This window comes from Dermacentor albipictus, chromosome 1 (genome assembly GCF_038994185.2).
Source record: "Dermacentor albipictus isolate Rhodes 1998 colony chromosome 1, USDA_Dalb.pri_finalv2, whole genome shotgun sequence".
NCBI classification, from domain to species: Eukaryota; Metazoa; Arthropoda; class Arachnida; order Ixodida; family Ixodidae; genus Dermacentor; species Dermacentor albipictus.
In genome coordinates, this window is record NC_091821.1 from 312,940,987 (window position 1) to 312,956,823 (window position 15,837).

At 44.7% G+C, this 15,837-nt stretch overlaps 1 protein-coding gene across 5 annotated transcripts in view; it reads right to left on the reverse strand.

Moving 5' to 3' along the window:
* The window catches only part of LOC135904930 (mediator of RNA polymerase II transcription subunit 12-like protein), a 210,016-nt gene that overhangs the window by 172,135 nt on the left and 22,044 nt on the right, over window positions 1–15,837 (reverse strand). For all 5 annotated transcript variants that reach the window (XR_010565259.2, XR_011511295.1, XM_065435944.2 and 2 more), the window contains exons 10-14: window positions 6,777–6,897; window positions 6,513–6,659; window positions 4,702–4,801; window positions 3,449–3,807; window positions 2,263–2,386 (exon numbers count right to left, since the gene is read on the reverse strand). Coding sequence is in view for 3 of the 5 variants with exons in the window: in XM_065435944.2 (XP_065292016.2) it covers window positions 2,263–2,386; window positions 3,449–3,807; window positions 4,702–4,801; window positions 6,513–6,659; window positions 6,777–6,897 (851 nt within the window). In the remaining 2 variants the exon portion in view is untranslated. The remainder of the gene's footprint in view (window positions 1–2,262; window positions 2,387–3,448; window positions 3,808–4,701; window positions 4,802–6,512; window positions 6,660–6,776; window positions 6,898–15,837) is intronic.

Here is a 15,837-nt window from a genome sequence, read left to right on the forward strand (position 1 = left end):
AGCACTTAAAGAAAGCAAGGAAAGGTCAAAACTAAATATTTAATTTTTGCCTTTTGAATTTAATGTTTGTTTTAGGCCTAAAAGGTTATTCAAGACCAAGAAGTTGTTTGAGTCGGGCCAAGTAATTTTTCCAGGACTCAACACATATGTGGTGGAAAAAAGTTGGCTGTTGGTAGAGAAAATGAAGAGCAAGGTTTTTCTTTTCAAACTTAGTGCCCAAACCATAGCATTGGTGCATTATACGAGTCATTTCTGCCCAGAAAAAGCTCTCAAAACTTTTCATTTCATTTTCATTACCAAGCAATCAATCACTTTTACACATTTTGGTCAAGCAAAATGCAAAAGCATATACAGTAGGATTTCAGTAAACGTAAATCGTTTAACTGGAACAGTAGGTCAGTCTTGCTCTTCGTACTTAGTTATAAACTACTGCATAGGGCATGGGAATATGCATTTTTCCTCTTGATGCTTTTTAAGCACCCTATGAAAATTCAATTTCGGGCAAGTTTTCTTCAATTTGAGCTGAAGCTTGCTTAGCTTAATAATTTCCTAGGGGTGTGCGAATAGTGATTTTGGAGACCAAATCGAATAGTGTCAAAACAAATCGAATCGATTATTAAATAATTTTCGAATAATGCATAGCCGTTAGCACATTAATTATTAAATGTTTGCATCTTAGTTTGTTAATGTTAGCAAGTTTCTGTAATTACATAGTACATTATGAAGCATTGTTTATTAAATAATTATACAAAAATTCTGAGAATTGTCTACAAATGCGAAAGCATTTTTTGGATTGGCTGCTACTTTTTGATGTTTTTTTCCCAAATTTCAGTTGGCCTACCCCCAGGCCCATCCCTAAATTCAAGTTGGCCCACACTGCATTTCATTTGGCCAACCTTCAAATTTCATTTGGCCAACCTTCAAATTTCATTTGGCCCACTCCCAAATTTGAAGGTAGTCCAGCCCCAAATTTCAAGTTGGGCCACCTCCCAGAAAAAGTTGGTCTACCCCCAAATTTAAGTTTGCCCACTTCCAAGTTCGAAGTTGGGCCACCCCTCAAAAAAGTTGGCCCATGCCCAAATTTAGATTGGCCCACCCACAAATTTGGGGCTACTCCACCCCCAAATTTCAGTTAGCCCAGCCCCAAGTTTAAGTTAGCCAACCCACAATTTTCAGTTGACCCACCCCTACCACACGTTTTCTATAGGGCCTTATGTATCCCTGTGGGCAAGGTGTCACGTGTCTCATGTTACGGATACGATTTTGCCAACAAAATTCTCTCTGATCTGTTTTTTTTTTTCATCGTTCCTTATCGCTTATAAAGCAACTAACCATCTACATTTATGCTATTATAACAATTTAATGTCCTAACTTCGCAAATTACACGCTTTTGTGCAGATCCAAGGCATTGCACTTTTTACGTGACAGACATATTTTGCTTGGGTACTCGCCAAAGGACGCTTATGCATTAAAACACAAATGTAGAATTAGGAGCAAAAAAAGTAGTTTCTTCGCATGCACATGACTCTTCAGAGAGTGCAAATGATTGCTGCATAGCCTTTAATGTATGGCTACCTAAGAGCCATAGCCTGCCCCACCACACAAATTCTCATGTTTTATGTCTATAGTACTATCCCCACAGGGGTGAGAACTTACCATACCTTTGGCCCAATTTTATGTTTAAGTGGGCGCAGTTGACATTTTGAAATATTCAAAAAGTATTTGAGAAATATTGGCATTCACAAATAGTACACTATTGGATTCATTATTCGAAAGTTTCAAATATTCACACACCCCTATCATACCCTTGATGGTAGGCAATGGCTACACAATGAGCTTGTGATGGAAAGCTACTGGATAACAAAGCTACAAAAGCTCTAACTTTTTTTTTTCTTTATTGCCTAACTGTGCATGTTGCAGTGTGTATTACAGCTAGAATGTTTTTAAAAGCATAAAACTTGTGATTGGTTTGTTTTCTAACACTTCTGCTGTTCTTACATTTATTATCTCTATCATAACAGATTCATCTCTATCAATGTCCCTATATTAGGAAAAAGATTGTGCAGTTTAAAAAGCACCCTATATGCCATCTAGTACCACATCTTCTGAGTAAATGAAACTTTAAACTGTTGGTAATGAGAACAGACAATGCCACTGCTCTGATATTTCGTCATACATAAAAAAAGATCAGTAATAGTTTATTACAAATAAGGTGAAAAGGTAGCCAAAGCAACAAGACATTGTAAAATGCGAGCTGCATACCAAGGACAGGGGCTTCCATGTCAAGGAAATTGACGAGCAGGTTTTGGAATATAGGCAAACCCGTTGGCGCCATTCCCGAGTCCTGAGAATCTTTCTCGTCCACCAGGTCAGCGTCATTGTATTTCTGAAAGGTCAAGTTTCATTTATTTAAGAAGACACACCGACACTGAACGCTCCAAGCCACAGGCTAAATCTGTAGTTGTTTTCTGAAGCATGCATGCCTTCTGTCTTTCAGGAATCAACACAGCAGGGTAGTACTGCCACAAAAATTACCAGTAAACAACAGATTCATCTCCATCACAGGCCTCATTACAGATGCCATCAATATGAAGGATGTCAACAGTAGTAATCCTAAGCATAACTGAATAGGTACCATGGTTGAAAGCAGAGTTCTGTACTCCTAGTCTGATGCTTTCTTGCCATCACCAACTGGCTTAAAACAAAGGAACAATGGGTGAATGAGGATAAGGAGATTATGAGCATGGCATTTGACCCTGGGCAAAGTAAGGCCTCATAAGCTCCACAGTATGTAGAATTGTGGATACGAAGGTTTCTTTTAATTTTACAGTATCATTCATAACAAAAAAAGAAATGACTTCAGAAGTACTCCACAGCTCAAGCTATACTAGCCACAATGCATCTAACCATCAGCTATTTGCAATATTTGACTAATTCCTGCACCATTCTTGTACAATTTCACAAGAGATCTTATATTTATCTTTTGTTCTGTCTGTTCATTGTTCTCTATTTTAACAGACTAAAAATGGTTTGCACCAAAAGTGCACGCATAAAATTCTGCCAGTCATACAACAATCCAGCTTGTATTAGAGGTCAAACAGGTCCTTTCAAGTGGAAAGAACGAGAAAGTGGCATTGCTGCACCCTCTTCCACTTTTTTGCTGACTCGCTGTATGAACTTTTTGAAACAGATTTCGTATAACATCATGCCAATGATGCCACACAGGCACTGGTAAATAAAAGGCACAGTAAAGCCCCTCTTTTCCAATGAGAGGAAAAAGCACAGGCAGGACAAACAAAACAGCTCAAATCAGGCCCCCCCCTCCCCCCCATCCATAGTATGCTGCTTTTCCAACCTATGGCCCAGATATCAGCCACGGCAACTAAGCAGTACCTAACCTTAAGCAAACATTTCTCACCATGAGCAAATGCAAAGAGAGAGTACCCACCTCTATGTTGAGCTCATTCTGGCGCTTCTCAAGTAGGCGAGCTACAACAAGTGCCCGGTGCTCGCCACTGCGCTTAGTCGTAACGGCCCACTCGCACAGAAGTCGCACAATGGGCTCATCTTGCGGAGGAGGCGTAGACAACTGTGGCCCCGCCCCTTCTGTGTTGCTCCCGCCCCCTCCAGCACCCCCTCCATGGCCAGGACTGGCTCCAGGTGCAGTGGCCACGGACTGGGGCGGGTCGCCACTTTTAGCAAAAACCTTGGAGTAGAGTGTGTCCAGCGAGTTGGTGGCATCCACTCGGTCAAAGCTATGCCTGTCCAAGGCATCCAGCACTCCCAGCACACGTGTGATGGTAGTGCCTGCATGACGGGAATGTGTGATATAGGTCTGAGAACATTGAGAGCCAAAGATGTAGCCAGTATATCTATACTTAGGGGAGCACATCATGCTGAAATAAAAAGTGGTACCTTACCATCAATCAACCGATCGATGAAGCTTTTGGTTTCGGTGCCTAAAAAAAGTTCCTATAGGTTTTTTACAACATTAGAGAATACAATGCACATCAATATTCTGACCACTTCTAGCACTGGCGAATTTCTCATCCTCCCTGCCCTATGCGATTGCCCCAAGACTGCAGCTGCCTTAGTTGATATTGATTCTGATACCTTGCTAAGTTACTGATTGTCTAGGCTACCTTTACATTACGTGACCCCATTTAAGTTCACTTCTGCCTCCTATGTTCAGAACATAGGTTCTGGAACATAGGAACGTAGGGAATATAGGTTATGAACGTCCCACATCAAGTAATTATCCTGCACGCCTCTATGCACAAAAAGGAAGAAGATAACAACAATCTGCTGTAACTGATAGCACAATGGAGTTTGACAGTTAACTTTACGTCACTTTACGGTTTTACGTCAGCTCTTTCAGAGGCATTTGTCCATAGAGCTCAAATGCATGGCCCATACTATCAGGTCACATTGATCAATATTTAAATGCTCAGCAGAACAGCAGGTCAATCGAATGGAGAAGCACAAAAATGGAAATCAAATGTGCCTTTCATACCCCTCTACAATTCGCTTTGCTAATTTTAGGCAGTTGCTGAGTTTTTGGGATGCGAGAGTGGAAACACGGATAAGTTCACCAAGGAAGCCGCATGCATGTTCTGTTCTTGGAATACCCCTAGCCAAAGAATTCAGCACTGAATCACAGCTTGTGCAGAGCATGCAGTAGACAACGCAGAAAACACTCGCCAGCGGCCATTTGCTGCCACTTGTCACATGACCAGTGCATCTCGGCGGCTCGCCCTCGCTGAATCACCTGCTGCTCCACCCGTCGCAGTTCTTGCCGCACCTGCACAGTTGATTTGCGGCGTTAAAGGGACACTAAAGAGCAACACTCCAGTTAATTCAAGTTTTCAGTTGATTCGATTCTGACACAATGTCCTAGCCAGTACACATACACATCTGTGAGCCCAAACATTCGTTATTTTGAGCCTGGAATTGGCCTTCATGCAGAGCGTGAAGCCACCTTTTTCTCAAACACTCTCCTTTAAAACTATGCCTTTTCCTCACCTATTTCAACGCTGCTGAGATTTTGGATATGTCATCATATGCAAGATTCCCATAGATGGCTGCTATTGGCTGATATCTGACATCAATTAAAAAGGGTGCTTGGATCAGTGCGTTTCTTCCTACTGTTACTGTGTATATATCTATTGCCAAGGATTACTAAATGGGTTGAATCAAGTGAAAATCTGCATTTCAAATTTTGGTAATTAAGCACTTCCAGAAGAAGTTGACTATCGCATGCTCACGCTCGGCCGCGGCCACCCACACAGAAATTAAAATTTGGCCACAGTGCTTATCGGTGTCATAGCCATCGGGCCTCGCCAATTTCAGTTAGTTTTGAACCCTCACATAGCCTCGCACCATGCTAAACTTAAGGTCAGACCGCACGTACACTAGCCAGTGCATGTCCAGTCACTGTCTTGTGCAAGTCAACTCTATACAGTGCCTGAAAATTTCCTAATCTAAGGCGTCACTAGGAAGAAACAAAAGATTAGCTTGGTCTGATAAAATAGTTTTAAAACTCTTTTGTTAATTTTGCAGTAAATGGTTAATTACTAGAAGATAAAATAAAGGCCAAACATGTTTTTCTGAACTTTGCCCAAAACTTCAACACTGCTAGGTCATAGATTTCTATGTTCTTTTAGTATTTAGGCAATTATGATTCTGTAAACGTCCTTGAAACTCTCCCAAGTTCAGTCTGGCTCCTTTAGAATATAATGAACAGTCAAACGCCTTTGTATGAAAGTGCTTGGGGCCTCCAAAAGCATTCGTTATACACGTCCCTTCGTTAAAAAGGTCGTGCACCATGCAGCTCACAATAGAACAGGGGCAGAGTTATTTCTCCGTTATACTGGTTATTTCATTGTAGAGGCGCTCGACTGTAGTCGATTTTTACCAACAAACAATTAACTAGGTACGAGCAGACAGCGTCAAAATCCCCGACATCATGGCAAGTTGATACAGGAACCATCAAGGCGATGCCGCCACTAGTCTTTCATTCTTGCGTCTTATCTGTCTTACAAAGCCTCATCTGGTGCTGAGAGTGGATATTTTTTTTTATTGTACAAGCCTAATTATTAATACAGCTCAACTTATTTTCTCTTCAGTGTTACTTGAGTCGCGTCAATTAGTTATGTGCCATCCTCTGCCGAGTTTCATTTCCTTTGGTACCCACTCTGCAGTTTTAACAGACCAAATGCTACCTGTTGGTTTGTTAGAGATACAGAATTAGTACCAAAGAAAGGGCATAGCATACTGCACAGATTCAGCAGAGTGCAATAACAACCGACTATACTAAACGCACACCCTCAATGCGCTACTCCAACTTATCATTGAGGAGTCAAATGTAACAGCACCAGCACACTGCACATGTGTCACAGGCCTGCTGGTAGCCTAATTTTACTTGCCCTCTGTCTAGAGACATTTGGCTGCAAAATTCTAAAATGCACAAGGCCCAACTATCAGATTCCATGGTTGTATAAGACTGTACGTACCTGAGCATTGAAAGGCCTTGGTGGCATGGGCAGACACGATGGTGGGCATGGAAGCAAGTCTAAGGGACTGCCATTCAGAATCGGATTCGCTTTGCCTTCACCAATGCTGTTCCACACAAGAGCAGTGGGACACTTCAGTGTGATATACTGAACAGAAATTGCAAAAAAAAAGCAGGATTAAAAATTTGTAATCAGCTGCTCAAACATTTCCAGCATGAAATCCAACATGTCCTATCAGTGAAAATGGAAAAAGTCAGTGCTAACCTGTAGCACTACTGATAATTGGAGAACAATGGAACGATGATGAGAACAGCTGAGGCATTCGGCGAAACTTGCTGCCAGAGGACTGATGGAGGGAGGATTTGGCACTGGAGACACAGTGTTCCTGGGTAGGAAACATTCAACACTGTATTAAGTGGATCATAATTGTTATGTGCATCCCCAATGGCTTATCAATGGAATGCAGATTTCTCTGCGCTTCTTGCCCACAACCTTTCACAGCAAACATTTACCATGAAACAACCAAAATGAGAATGGCATATATCGTATGCGTGCCCCAGCCATGTCAGGCAATTAAGAACACACCGTATTCCAGCACCTTATTTGTAAAGAACTACCCGCAAGGGTTACAGTACTAAAATTTGCACTTCATTAATAATTTCAGAAATCTCACTGCCATATTGCACCAGCATGACCTTTGTAGTGATGCTGCCACACTCAAGTAAAAAAATGCTACTGTGTAAGCTTTTGTTTTTTATAATCAAGAGAAAAAATTAGACAAGCTTTCCTTTGGGTCAAATATAACAAACAAACCACAATTTTATAAAGAAATGCATGGTTAAATTTTATGAGTTGTCACTTATCCAGTTACGGGTATACCACGCAGAAAGACGACTGAATTGCAGAAAATCTGCAAAAGCTATCAGAACTATTGAGCAAGTTGAAACAATGCTCTGAAAAATTGAGTGGATTTTTTAGCAGCTCCAGCTAGCACAGTCGAATCTCTATAACTTGAAGGGGCCCAAAAATTTGTTCGAATTAAAGGAAGCAAATTGAGTGGAGGACTCAGTGGCGCATGTGCACTGAGCTAACACATTAGTGGGAAGTTCCACAAGATTTATTCCCATGTATTTACAAATTACAGTCACTTATTAGGCGCATCGGTGCTCGTGCTGTGATAGGAGGCGACGAGTGCACACGTGTATAATAAATGGAAACATATGTCCCATGACAATTGCCCCTTCGGACGTTTGGTATGCTTCACCGCGCACGACTGCTGTATTGAGGCGAAGTTGACTTTCTGGAACCGGCATTACGCAACGCGCCGTGCCTTTCGCGCTCCATAAGACATTGGCGAGGATTACAAAGGCGGGGACGGCGCCATTGCTAACAGGGCCGAATTGTTTCAGCGCAAAACACGGCACCGAATAGCAAGAAGCTTGGTAGCTAACGTCGAAGTAGCTAGTCCTAACGTTGCCGTGGTGTGGCTACGGCTGCCAGCGGATCTGCGTGCCGGAGTGCCGGCTCGAGGCGGCGCGATGATAAAAATGGCGGTGGTGATGGCTTCGATTAATGCCGTTTCAGACTTGCGGTCATGGCAAAATGTCCAGAAAGTCGGACGGCGAAGGTTTTTTGCGTCCAAAATTTCAGACATTCTTATACTTTGACTCTATGGGGTACATGGCAGTGCCGTGAAACTAACAGAAGTCAGTAACCCGGCACGAACAGAAGTAATCGGTGATGCGAGCTTGCACACGCCTGCGCAAAAATTTCCGCCGCGGCGCCTTTCTTTTTTTCTTCGCGCGCGGCGTTGAGAAGTCTCTCCAAAGCTTTTCCTCTATGGTGGGGTCAAGGGAATGCTAGTCGGAGGCGCCACCACGTGATTTGACGCGCTGCTGAGAGCATTGTCGGAGCGCAGTATGTTCGAATTAACCGTCGCAAATGCTTGCGTGTTCGAATTACCAGGCGCTTTTGCCCATTGGAGAACGCATAGCTTTGACGGGACAACACCGTCAGTTCGAATAAAACGAAAGTTCGAATTAAGCGTGTTCCAATTAACGAGATTCGACTGTATAAGTTTTTTTTTAGGTTTGATGACACCATACTTGAATAACCAATTGATAGCTTCCATATCTAGGCCAGATCACTTATAATCTTGGTTTTACGTCAATTTTCGCTTTGCATAGTCTTTAGGATCTTAATGCAAGCTGAAAGAAAACCTTTTTCTACATCCAACAGTTACTTGTCACTGCTGTTGTCATTAGCTCTTGGAACACTGCAGCCCCATGCTATCTTTATTGTATACAGTGCTGGCATTGTCATTTTCTGACCTATTTATCCCAAATAATGGTACTAAGAAACAGTTCAGCCAGTAGACATGTTATGTATTGCTACCAAATATGTTCTTTCACGAGAAAACAGGTCTCTGCATTCCTCCTAAAAACAACCCATAACTACATGCTGCATCATATATGATACAGATAATTAATGCTTGCCTCGCACAACCACCCGAACATCTCTCTCAATCAAAACATCACAGTAGGCTAATAAACAATAAACAAACACTCTGGTAATACCTCTGTGCCAATTTCATTTGTATAAATAGAAAAAATAACCTGTTGATTTACAAACATTTTGCCAGATAATTGACGAGCTGCCACCATACATTATTTAAAAAAATTTCACTCGAAAATTATTTCACGTGCTACAGTCGCTGTGTATTTCAATGCCAGGGAGGACATAGATTTTGGGAAAATATCGTTACAGGGATATCTACAGAAAAGGGGGTTTATTTACACTATGTACAAGGAGACTAAACACGGGGCAGCAACAACAAACATGGTAGACGATACATCTCACATCGTCCTCCGCTTGTCCACTCTATACTTCAGCATCTTTTTCTTCATCCGCAGGACAATTGGCTCATAACACTACCCTCTGGTGGTGAAAGCACAGACTCTGTGCAGGTGAGCAAAGCTACGTGAAAGAACTAGCACAGAATGTATTAAGGGGTGTCCTGGGCACAATAGGGCTTGAGACAACGTGGACAATGTCCGATTGGGGATGAGCAAATGATGACGAAGGCAGCAGTGAAGCGATTTCACAAGTGACACCAGTTACTTGGCAGCACACACAATATTGACTGGCGTACTGGACAAGAAGTGTTTCTGATAGTCCGACACGTCGTGCTAGGGACCACAGGAGGATGAGCGATCCAGAGACAGAATGGATGGTCCTGTGGTGGCAGTTGTAGTGAGACTGCTGGTGGATTTGGGACTCAGAAAATGGAGTGCGAGAAACTTGACGTGCATTGTCGGCACGGGCTATACTCCCTCAAGCATATTCAGTGGGTGGGCACCCAGAAGAGACCAGGGTGTCCATGGGTAATGTAGAGTTATGACCATATACGAGAAAAAACTGCAAATAACCAACGGTCTCATGATTGGAAGTGTTGTACCCGAGAGAAAGAAAGATAAATGTGATACGAAAGGCAGGGGGGTTAACCAGAAGATAGATATCCAGTTTGCTACCCTGCACTGGGGAAGGGGTAAGGGGAGACAGAAAGAAAAATGCCCATACATGGAAAGAAAGGGAGATTACACAAATAAAGGGAAAAAATAACACACATGCGAATGTCACAAAAGGTAATGCAGCGTCCAAATCATGGTGGTCATCCGACACATACATGACCAACATGTCGGTAAGTGTTCGGTTTAGGCATTCTGTCAAACCATTCGTCTGTGGATGGTACTAAACCGTAGTCAATTTATGTTGCGTTGCGCACGATTTGAAGATGTCATCAATCACCCTCAACAGGAACTGTCGGCCCCGGTCAGTTAGCAGTTTGCCGAGGAACCCCGTGCTGGAGTACGTTATGCATCAAGAAGTTTGCAAGGTCGGTGGCACAGCTGGTGGGAAGTGCACGCGTAATGGCAAACAATGTTGCATAATCTGTTTCAACGGCGACTCACTTGTTTCCAGAAGCGGATAAGCGGAACGGACTAAGTAAATCGAGACTGACATGGTGAAGCGGCTCGTACGGAATGTACAGAGGCTGAAGATGGCCTGCAGGCCAGCAGTGTCGACCTTTTCCAGTGCTGGCAAAGGTTGTATGAGTTCACGTAATGGTGCATTGAGCGATACATCCCAGGCTAATAGAAACAGCAGCATGTGCGGACGTATGCATGTGACACGCCGAGATGACCTACCATGGGTGCATCGTGCAGCTGTGCCAGGACAGTGTAACGGAGGTGAGCTGGGATGAGAAGCAACAGGTCGGGACCGTCAGGGAGTAAATTTTGACAATATAACGTATCATTCTGGAGTACAAAAAGGCAGAAAGAAGGATTGGGAGCGTGGAAGTAAAAATTTTCAATTATCTTGCGTAGAGGTGCACCAAGGCATTGTTTGGCAGCAATGTTGAAAAGTCGAGAGATGGAAAGAACACAAGGGCTGGAGTCACTCATGGCAGTGTCTGGTGGATCTACTGGGTATCTGGAGAGGCAGTCAACATCCTGGTGCAAGTGGCCAGATTTGTAAACGACGGTATGTGAATATTCTTGAAGTCGCAGTGCCCAACAACCAAGGTGACCAGTGGGATCTTTGAGAGAGGATAGCCAGCAGATAGCATGGTGGTCAGTAATGACAGTGAAGGGTCGGCCGTAGAGGTAAGGGCGAAATTCGGCAATGGCCCAAACAAGAGCGAGACTTTCTCTGTCTGTGATTGAATAGTTTCACTCAGCAGGGGAAAGAAGGCGACTGGCATAAGCAATAATGCAGTCCTGACCATGCTGGCATTGGGCAAGAACTGCGCCGAAGCAGTGGCTACTGGTGTTGGTACGGATTTTCGCAGTCGCAGATTCGTCAAAGTGGGCCAACACAGGTGGTGATGTTAGAAGTCCAATCAGCTGTAACAAGGCAGTCGCTTGTTCAGGACCCCAGGAAAAAGTCACTTCTTCTTTACAGGGCCCCTCACCAGGCCCCAAAGCAAATTTTGGTTATATGCTGGAAGTTGTTACGTCTCCTCTAGGAAGCGTTCTGCCGCAAAAAATTTTCAAATCGGCTCATTAATGGCCAAAATAGAAACATTTCAGTGCCGTGAAACCATGATTTCAGCCGGCGGGCTCCAATGCCAAGCAAGACGCTTTCTCCACTCTCCCTGTCTAGCCTCCGCAAGCGAAATTCCTTCTCTGCGTTCTCCCATACATGACCTCGAGGATCATGTGACGCATCCGTCACAGGCCCCACCTTAATTTTTTTTTTCTTGCTTCTTTTTTTTTAATTTTTGTTTTCGGCACTACACATTTCTGCTGAGCGCATCGCGCACGAGCTGTTGTCTCGTTCGCGCAGCACACGATTTTGCACGCTGTGCACAAGGAAACATGACTAGCAGTATAATTCAGTGCTACATGAATACTGAGGCAGAACAAGCGGATCGCAGAGCATGATCACGCACTAGAACATGGTAGAAAATGGCACAGTTTCGGTACCTGCACACGTGACCACAAGACCGGGGGAACAAACAAATGAAGCAGAAGTACATCTCTTGCTTCGATGTGAAGTAAAAGAAAAACATGCAGACATTCCATTTGTGTGTTTTATTATTTCTCTAAACTTCAATTCGTCAATTCAAGCAACAGATCACACAGACAACAGATGCTGTCTTGAATAATTCTCGAAGTCACGTGTCACCACGAGCAACGTAACACTGCGGACGTGAATACGTAGGCGCAGGAACACAAGAACATCACCGTCCAGCTTGGAGCGCGGTGGCCACGAGGAGAAGGAAAAGCGGCATTTGGTTTGAAATTTCATATCTTTCCGCAGCGCGTAGCGATGTAATACTTTGCAGACACGATCGTTATCGCGCAATGTATTCTCTGCGCTTGTCAGCTCAAAATGGCCAGACCTGGTGAGGTGCCCTTTAAAGGAACACTAAAGGCAAATACTAAGTCGACATGGACTGTTTAACTACCATTCCAGAAAGCTCACAATGCTTGTTTCACCCCAAGAAAAGACTTTGTTTACAAAAAAATTGCATCTGCAGGGTCTGAATGCCTTATTCAAAATTCAAATGTCCCACCATCCATCTGGGGGAGTGGTGACGTTGCATATGCCATCACCACCCTTTGCTGCCGTAGGGAAGGTAAAAACCTGCCCCACAGAAGGCGCTGCCAAGCCAAGACATAGTGGTGGATTCGCTGCTGCAGCTGCTTTTTGGTCAAGTGGCATAGATCGTTACCAAAAATAGACCAAAGGCCAAAAAAGGAATGGGCGTCCCGAGTAGAACGAGGTGTCGGAAAATTGGTAGCAGAGCTAACTTTGGCAGGGTCTGTCATATCAACAAGCTGGCCAAGTATAGTGATCTCTCGGTGGCCAAAGCGGTATTTGGCAGAGTTAAGTTGGAAACCTGCATTGCAAAGGACGCGTAGAATAGCAGAGAGTCTATGTAGATGACTGGAGAACGTAGGCGAGAAAATGACATCGTTATCGAGATAGCACAGGCAAGTAGACCACTTGAAACCCCAAAGAAGGGAGTCCATCATTCCTTCGAATGTTGCTGGGGCACTGCACAAGCGAAATGGCATAACTCTGAACTGGTAGAGCCCATTTGGTGTTATAAAGGCTGCGGTCTTCTCCCAGTCTTTTTCGTCAACGGCGACTTGGCAGTAGCCGGACTGAGGGTCTATAGAAGGAAAGTACTATACGCCATGCAGAGTCGAGGGCGTCGTCGATTCGCAGCAAAGGGCACATGTCCTTTTTAGTAATTTTGTTTAGATGCCGATAGTCGATGCAGAACTGCCAGGTGCTGTCTTTTTTTCTGACAAGCACCACAGGGGATGCCCAAGTACTCATAGATGTCCTTGTCCTTGGCATAGATTGTCCTTGTCCTCGGCAAGTATTTTCTCGACCTCCGTTTCAATTACACGGCGTTCAGTCGCAGAATCTTGATAAGTACACCGAAGGATGGGAGTGGCATTCCCAGTGTCAATGCAATGAGTCACAACTTTTGCCTAGCTCTAATGGGGCAAAGCAAAATCGAAAGCGCTGCTGTAAGCAACTAGCAAGCGACAAAGGTCGTCAGACTGAGTAGCCGAAAGGCCTGGGGAAATCAATGCGCCAAAACGGGCGTCAAATAAAGTGCTGGTGTCGGGGCTTCTAGAAGACTATGGGGCATCTATAGTAAAGGCCAGAGGGTGGTGCGCACCTTAAAGCGCCATGCTGCCCAGTGTGATACCTTCGGGAAGCAATTGTGGTGTGCGTCCAAAGTTAAGAACAAGGATACATGCCCGGTTTGCAGAAACAGTCACAAAAGAGTGAGGGAGGGCTACAAGCCTCGTCAAAAGAGCGTCGAGGGAAGGAGAGATTATATAGACGCTGTCACAAACCGTGGAATCTCAGGTCAGTGTGACATATGTCGCGATAGGTGGTCAAAGGCGAATAAACTCAGCGACACATAAACGTGGTGGTGACTCGGTGGTCAGATTGGGAACAGAACGGAGTTCCAACTGTAGAAAGCCAGAACAGCAGTCGATGAGGGCAGAATGGGTGCTCAGGAAATCATGGCCGAGGATGACTTCGTGTGGACACTGGTGCAGAATGGCAAATATAACTGAAGTCTAGTGGCTAGCGAAGCTCACATGCGCAGTACACATGCCCACGACGCAAGATGTACTGCTGTCAGCAACATGAACAACAGGCGACGACGCGGGCATCAGAACCTTAGAGAGATGATGAGAAAGGCGAGTTCTCATAGCCAATAACTGCACCCTCGTGTCTATGAGTGTCGAAACAGGTGCGCCGTCCACTTGTATGTCCAAAAGATTTTGTCAGGTGGCCAGGGTTAACAGAGGATTTCAGAGTCGGTGGGCCAATGCAGCATCACCTCTGGGAGGTGCACTGGTCAGTTTTCCGAAGCGGGACGGCAAGGGTATGGCAACGGCAAGCCACAGGCAATTGGTGAGCAAGAATGGAGGTTCTGTGGGGACGGCGAGCGATGGTCGTTGCATGGAGTTGAAGCAGCAACATTATACATGTAGTCAGGCAGGTCATTGCAGCCATGAAAGGGCAAGGACCGACTCTTTTCCAGGTGGTTTGTGTACGTGGGACGAGGAGACGGAAGCCAACCGTAGCGACAATGGCAGGAAACATGACCTATCCCATTGCAGTCAAAGCATACTGGCTTGTCGTTATGTGTCGCAATATCCGAGATAGGTCGATTGTGGGCAGGGAGGTTGAAAGTAATTTCTCACTGCAGGGCTACTTACAGCACAGGTGGGACAGATGCCTGCATTTGCCAGCTCTTTGTGTACGACAGCTTAAATCAAAGATACTGCCGAGCGGGACTCATCATAAGAACAAGCCTGAGGAACCGACGGAGACGCAGCCTCAATCTCGCACCAGACAAGACGCAGCAAGTTTTCAGAACCAGGTGGTTGGACGTCTTCACACGATGAGGTAGCAGCGGTATTAAGGAGCCGTACAAATTGTTGTGAGGCACAATGGCTCTTTGTCTCTTCAAAGCGTCGGCACTCTCATATAATGTCGTCGATGGTCGACCAGTCCTTGCACACCAGTAAATTAAAAGCGTTGTCGACGATGCCTTTAAGAATGTGGCTGACTTTGTCAGCTTTGGGCACCTTGTCGTCAACCCACCAATACATCTTGTATGGACACAACGTACAGTTCAGTAGATGTTTGGGCCCGGCATGAAAGTTCCTTTTTGGCAGCTCGCTGGCACCGAACTGGCTTCCCAGAAAGCTCCTGTAGCTTTTGCTTGCAAGTGTCCCAACTGGTCAGTTCCTCCACATGTGTTTAGAACCAAACACGGGCCGTTCCCTCGAGGTAATAGATGATGTTAGCCAGCATTATAGTCGGGTCCCACCAGTTGTTCTTGCTGGCTCATTCGTATTCAATTAACCAGTCCTCGACGTACACAGCATCAGTGCCAGAGAAGGAGCCAGGATCTCGGAGTTGGGTCAAGACAAACGGTGTTGTGGTAGCCAAAGCCGAAACGGCGGGCCTCTCAGTCGACGTGGTCAAATGGCCCACAAGATGTCCACTGCGAAGTTCCGTGATGAGATCGTACCAAGATGTTACCACCAAGATGTTACCACCAAGATGTTACCACCAAGATGCACCAAGATGTTACGGGCAGATCTACTGAAAAGGGGGTCTATTTACACCATGTACAAGGAGTCTAAAAATGGGGCCGCAACAATAAAGACTGCGGATGACAGATCTCACTTCATCCTCCTTTTGTCTGCTCTACACTTCAGCATTTTCTTGTACATCAGCAGGACAACTGGCTCATAACAATATGTAG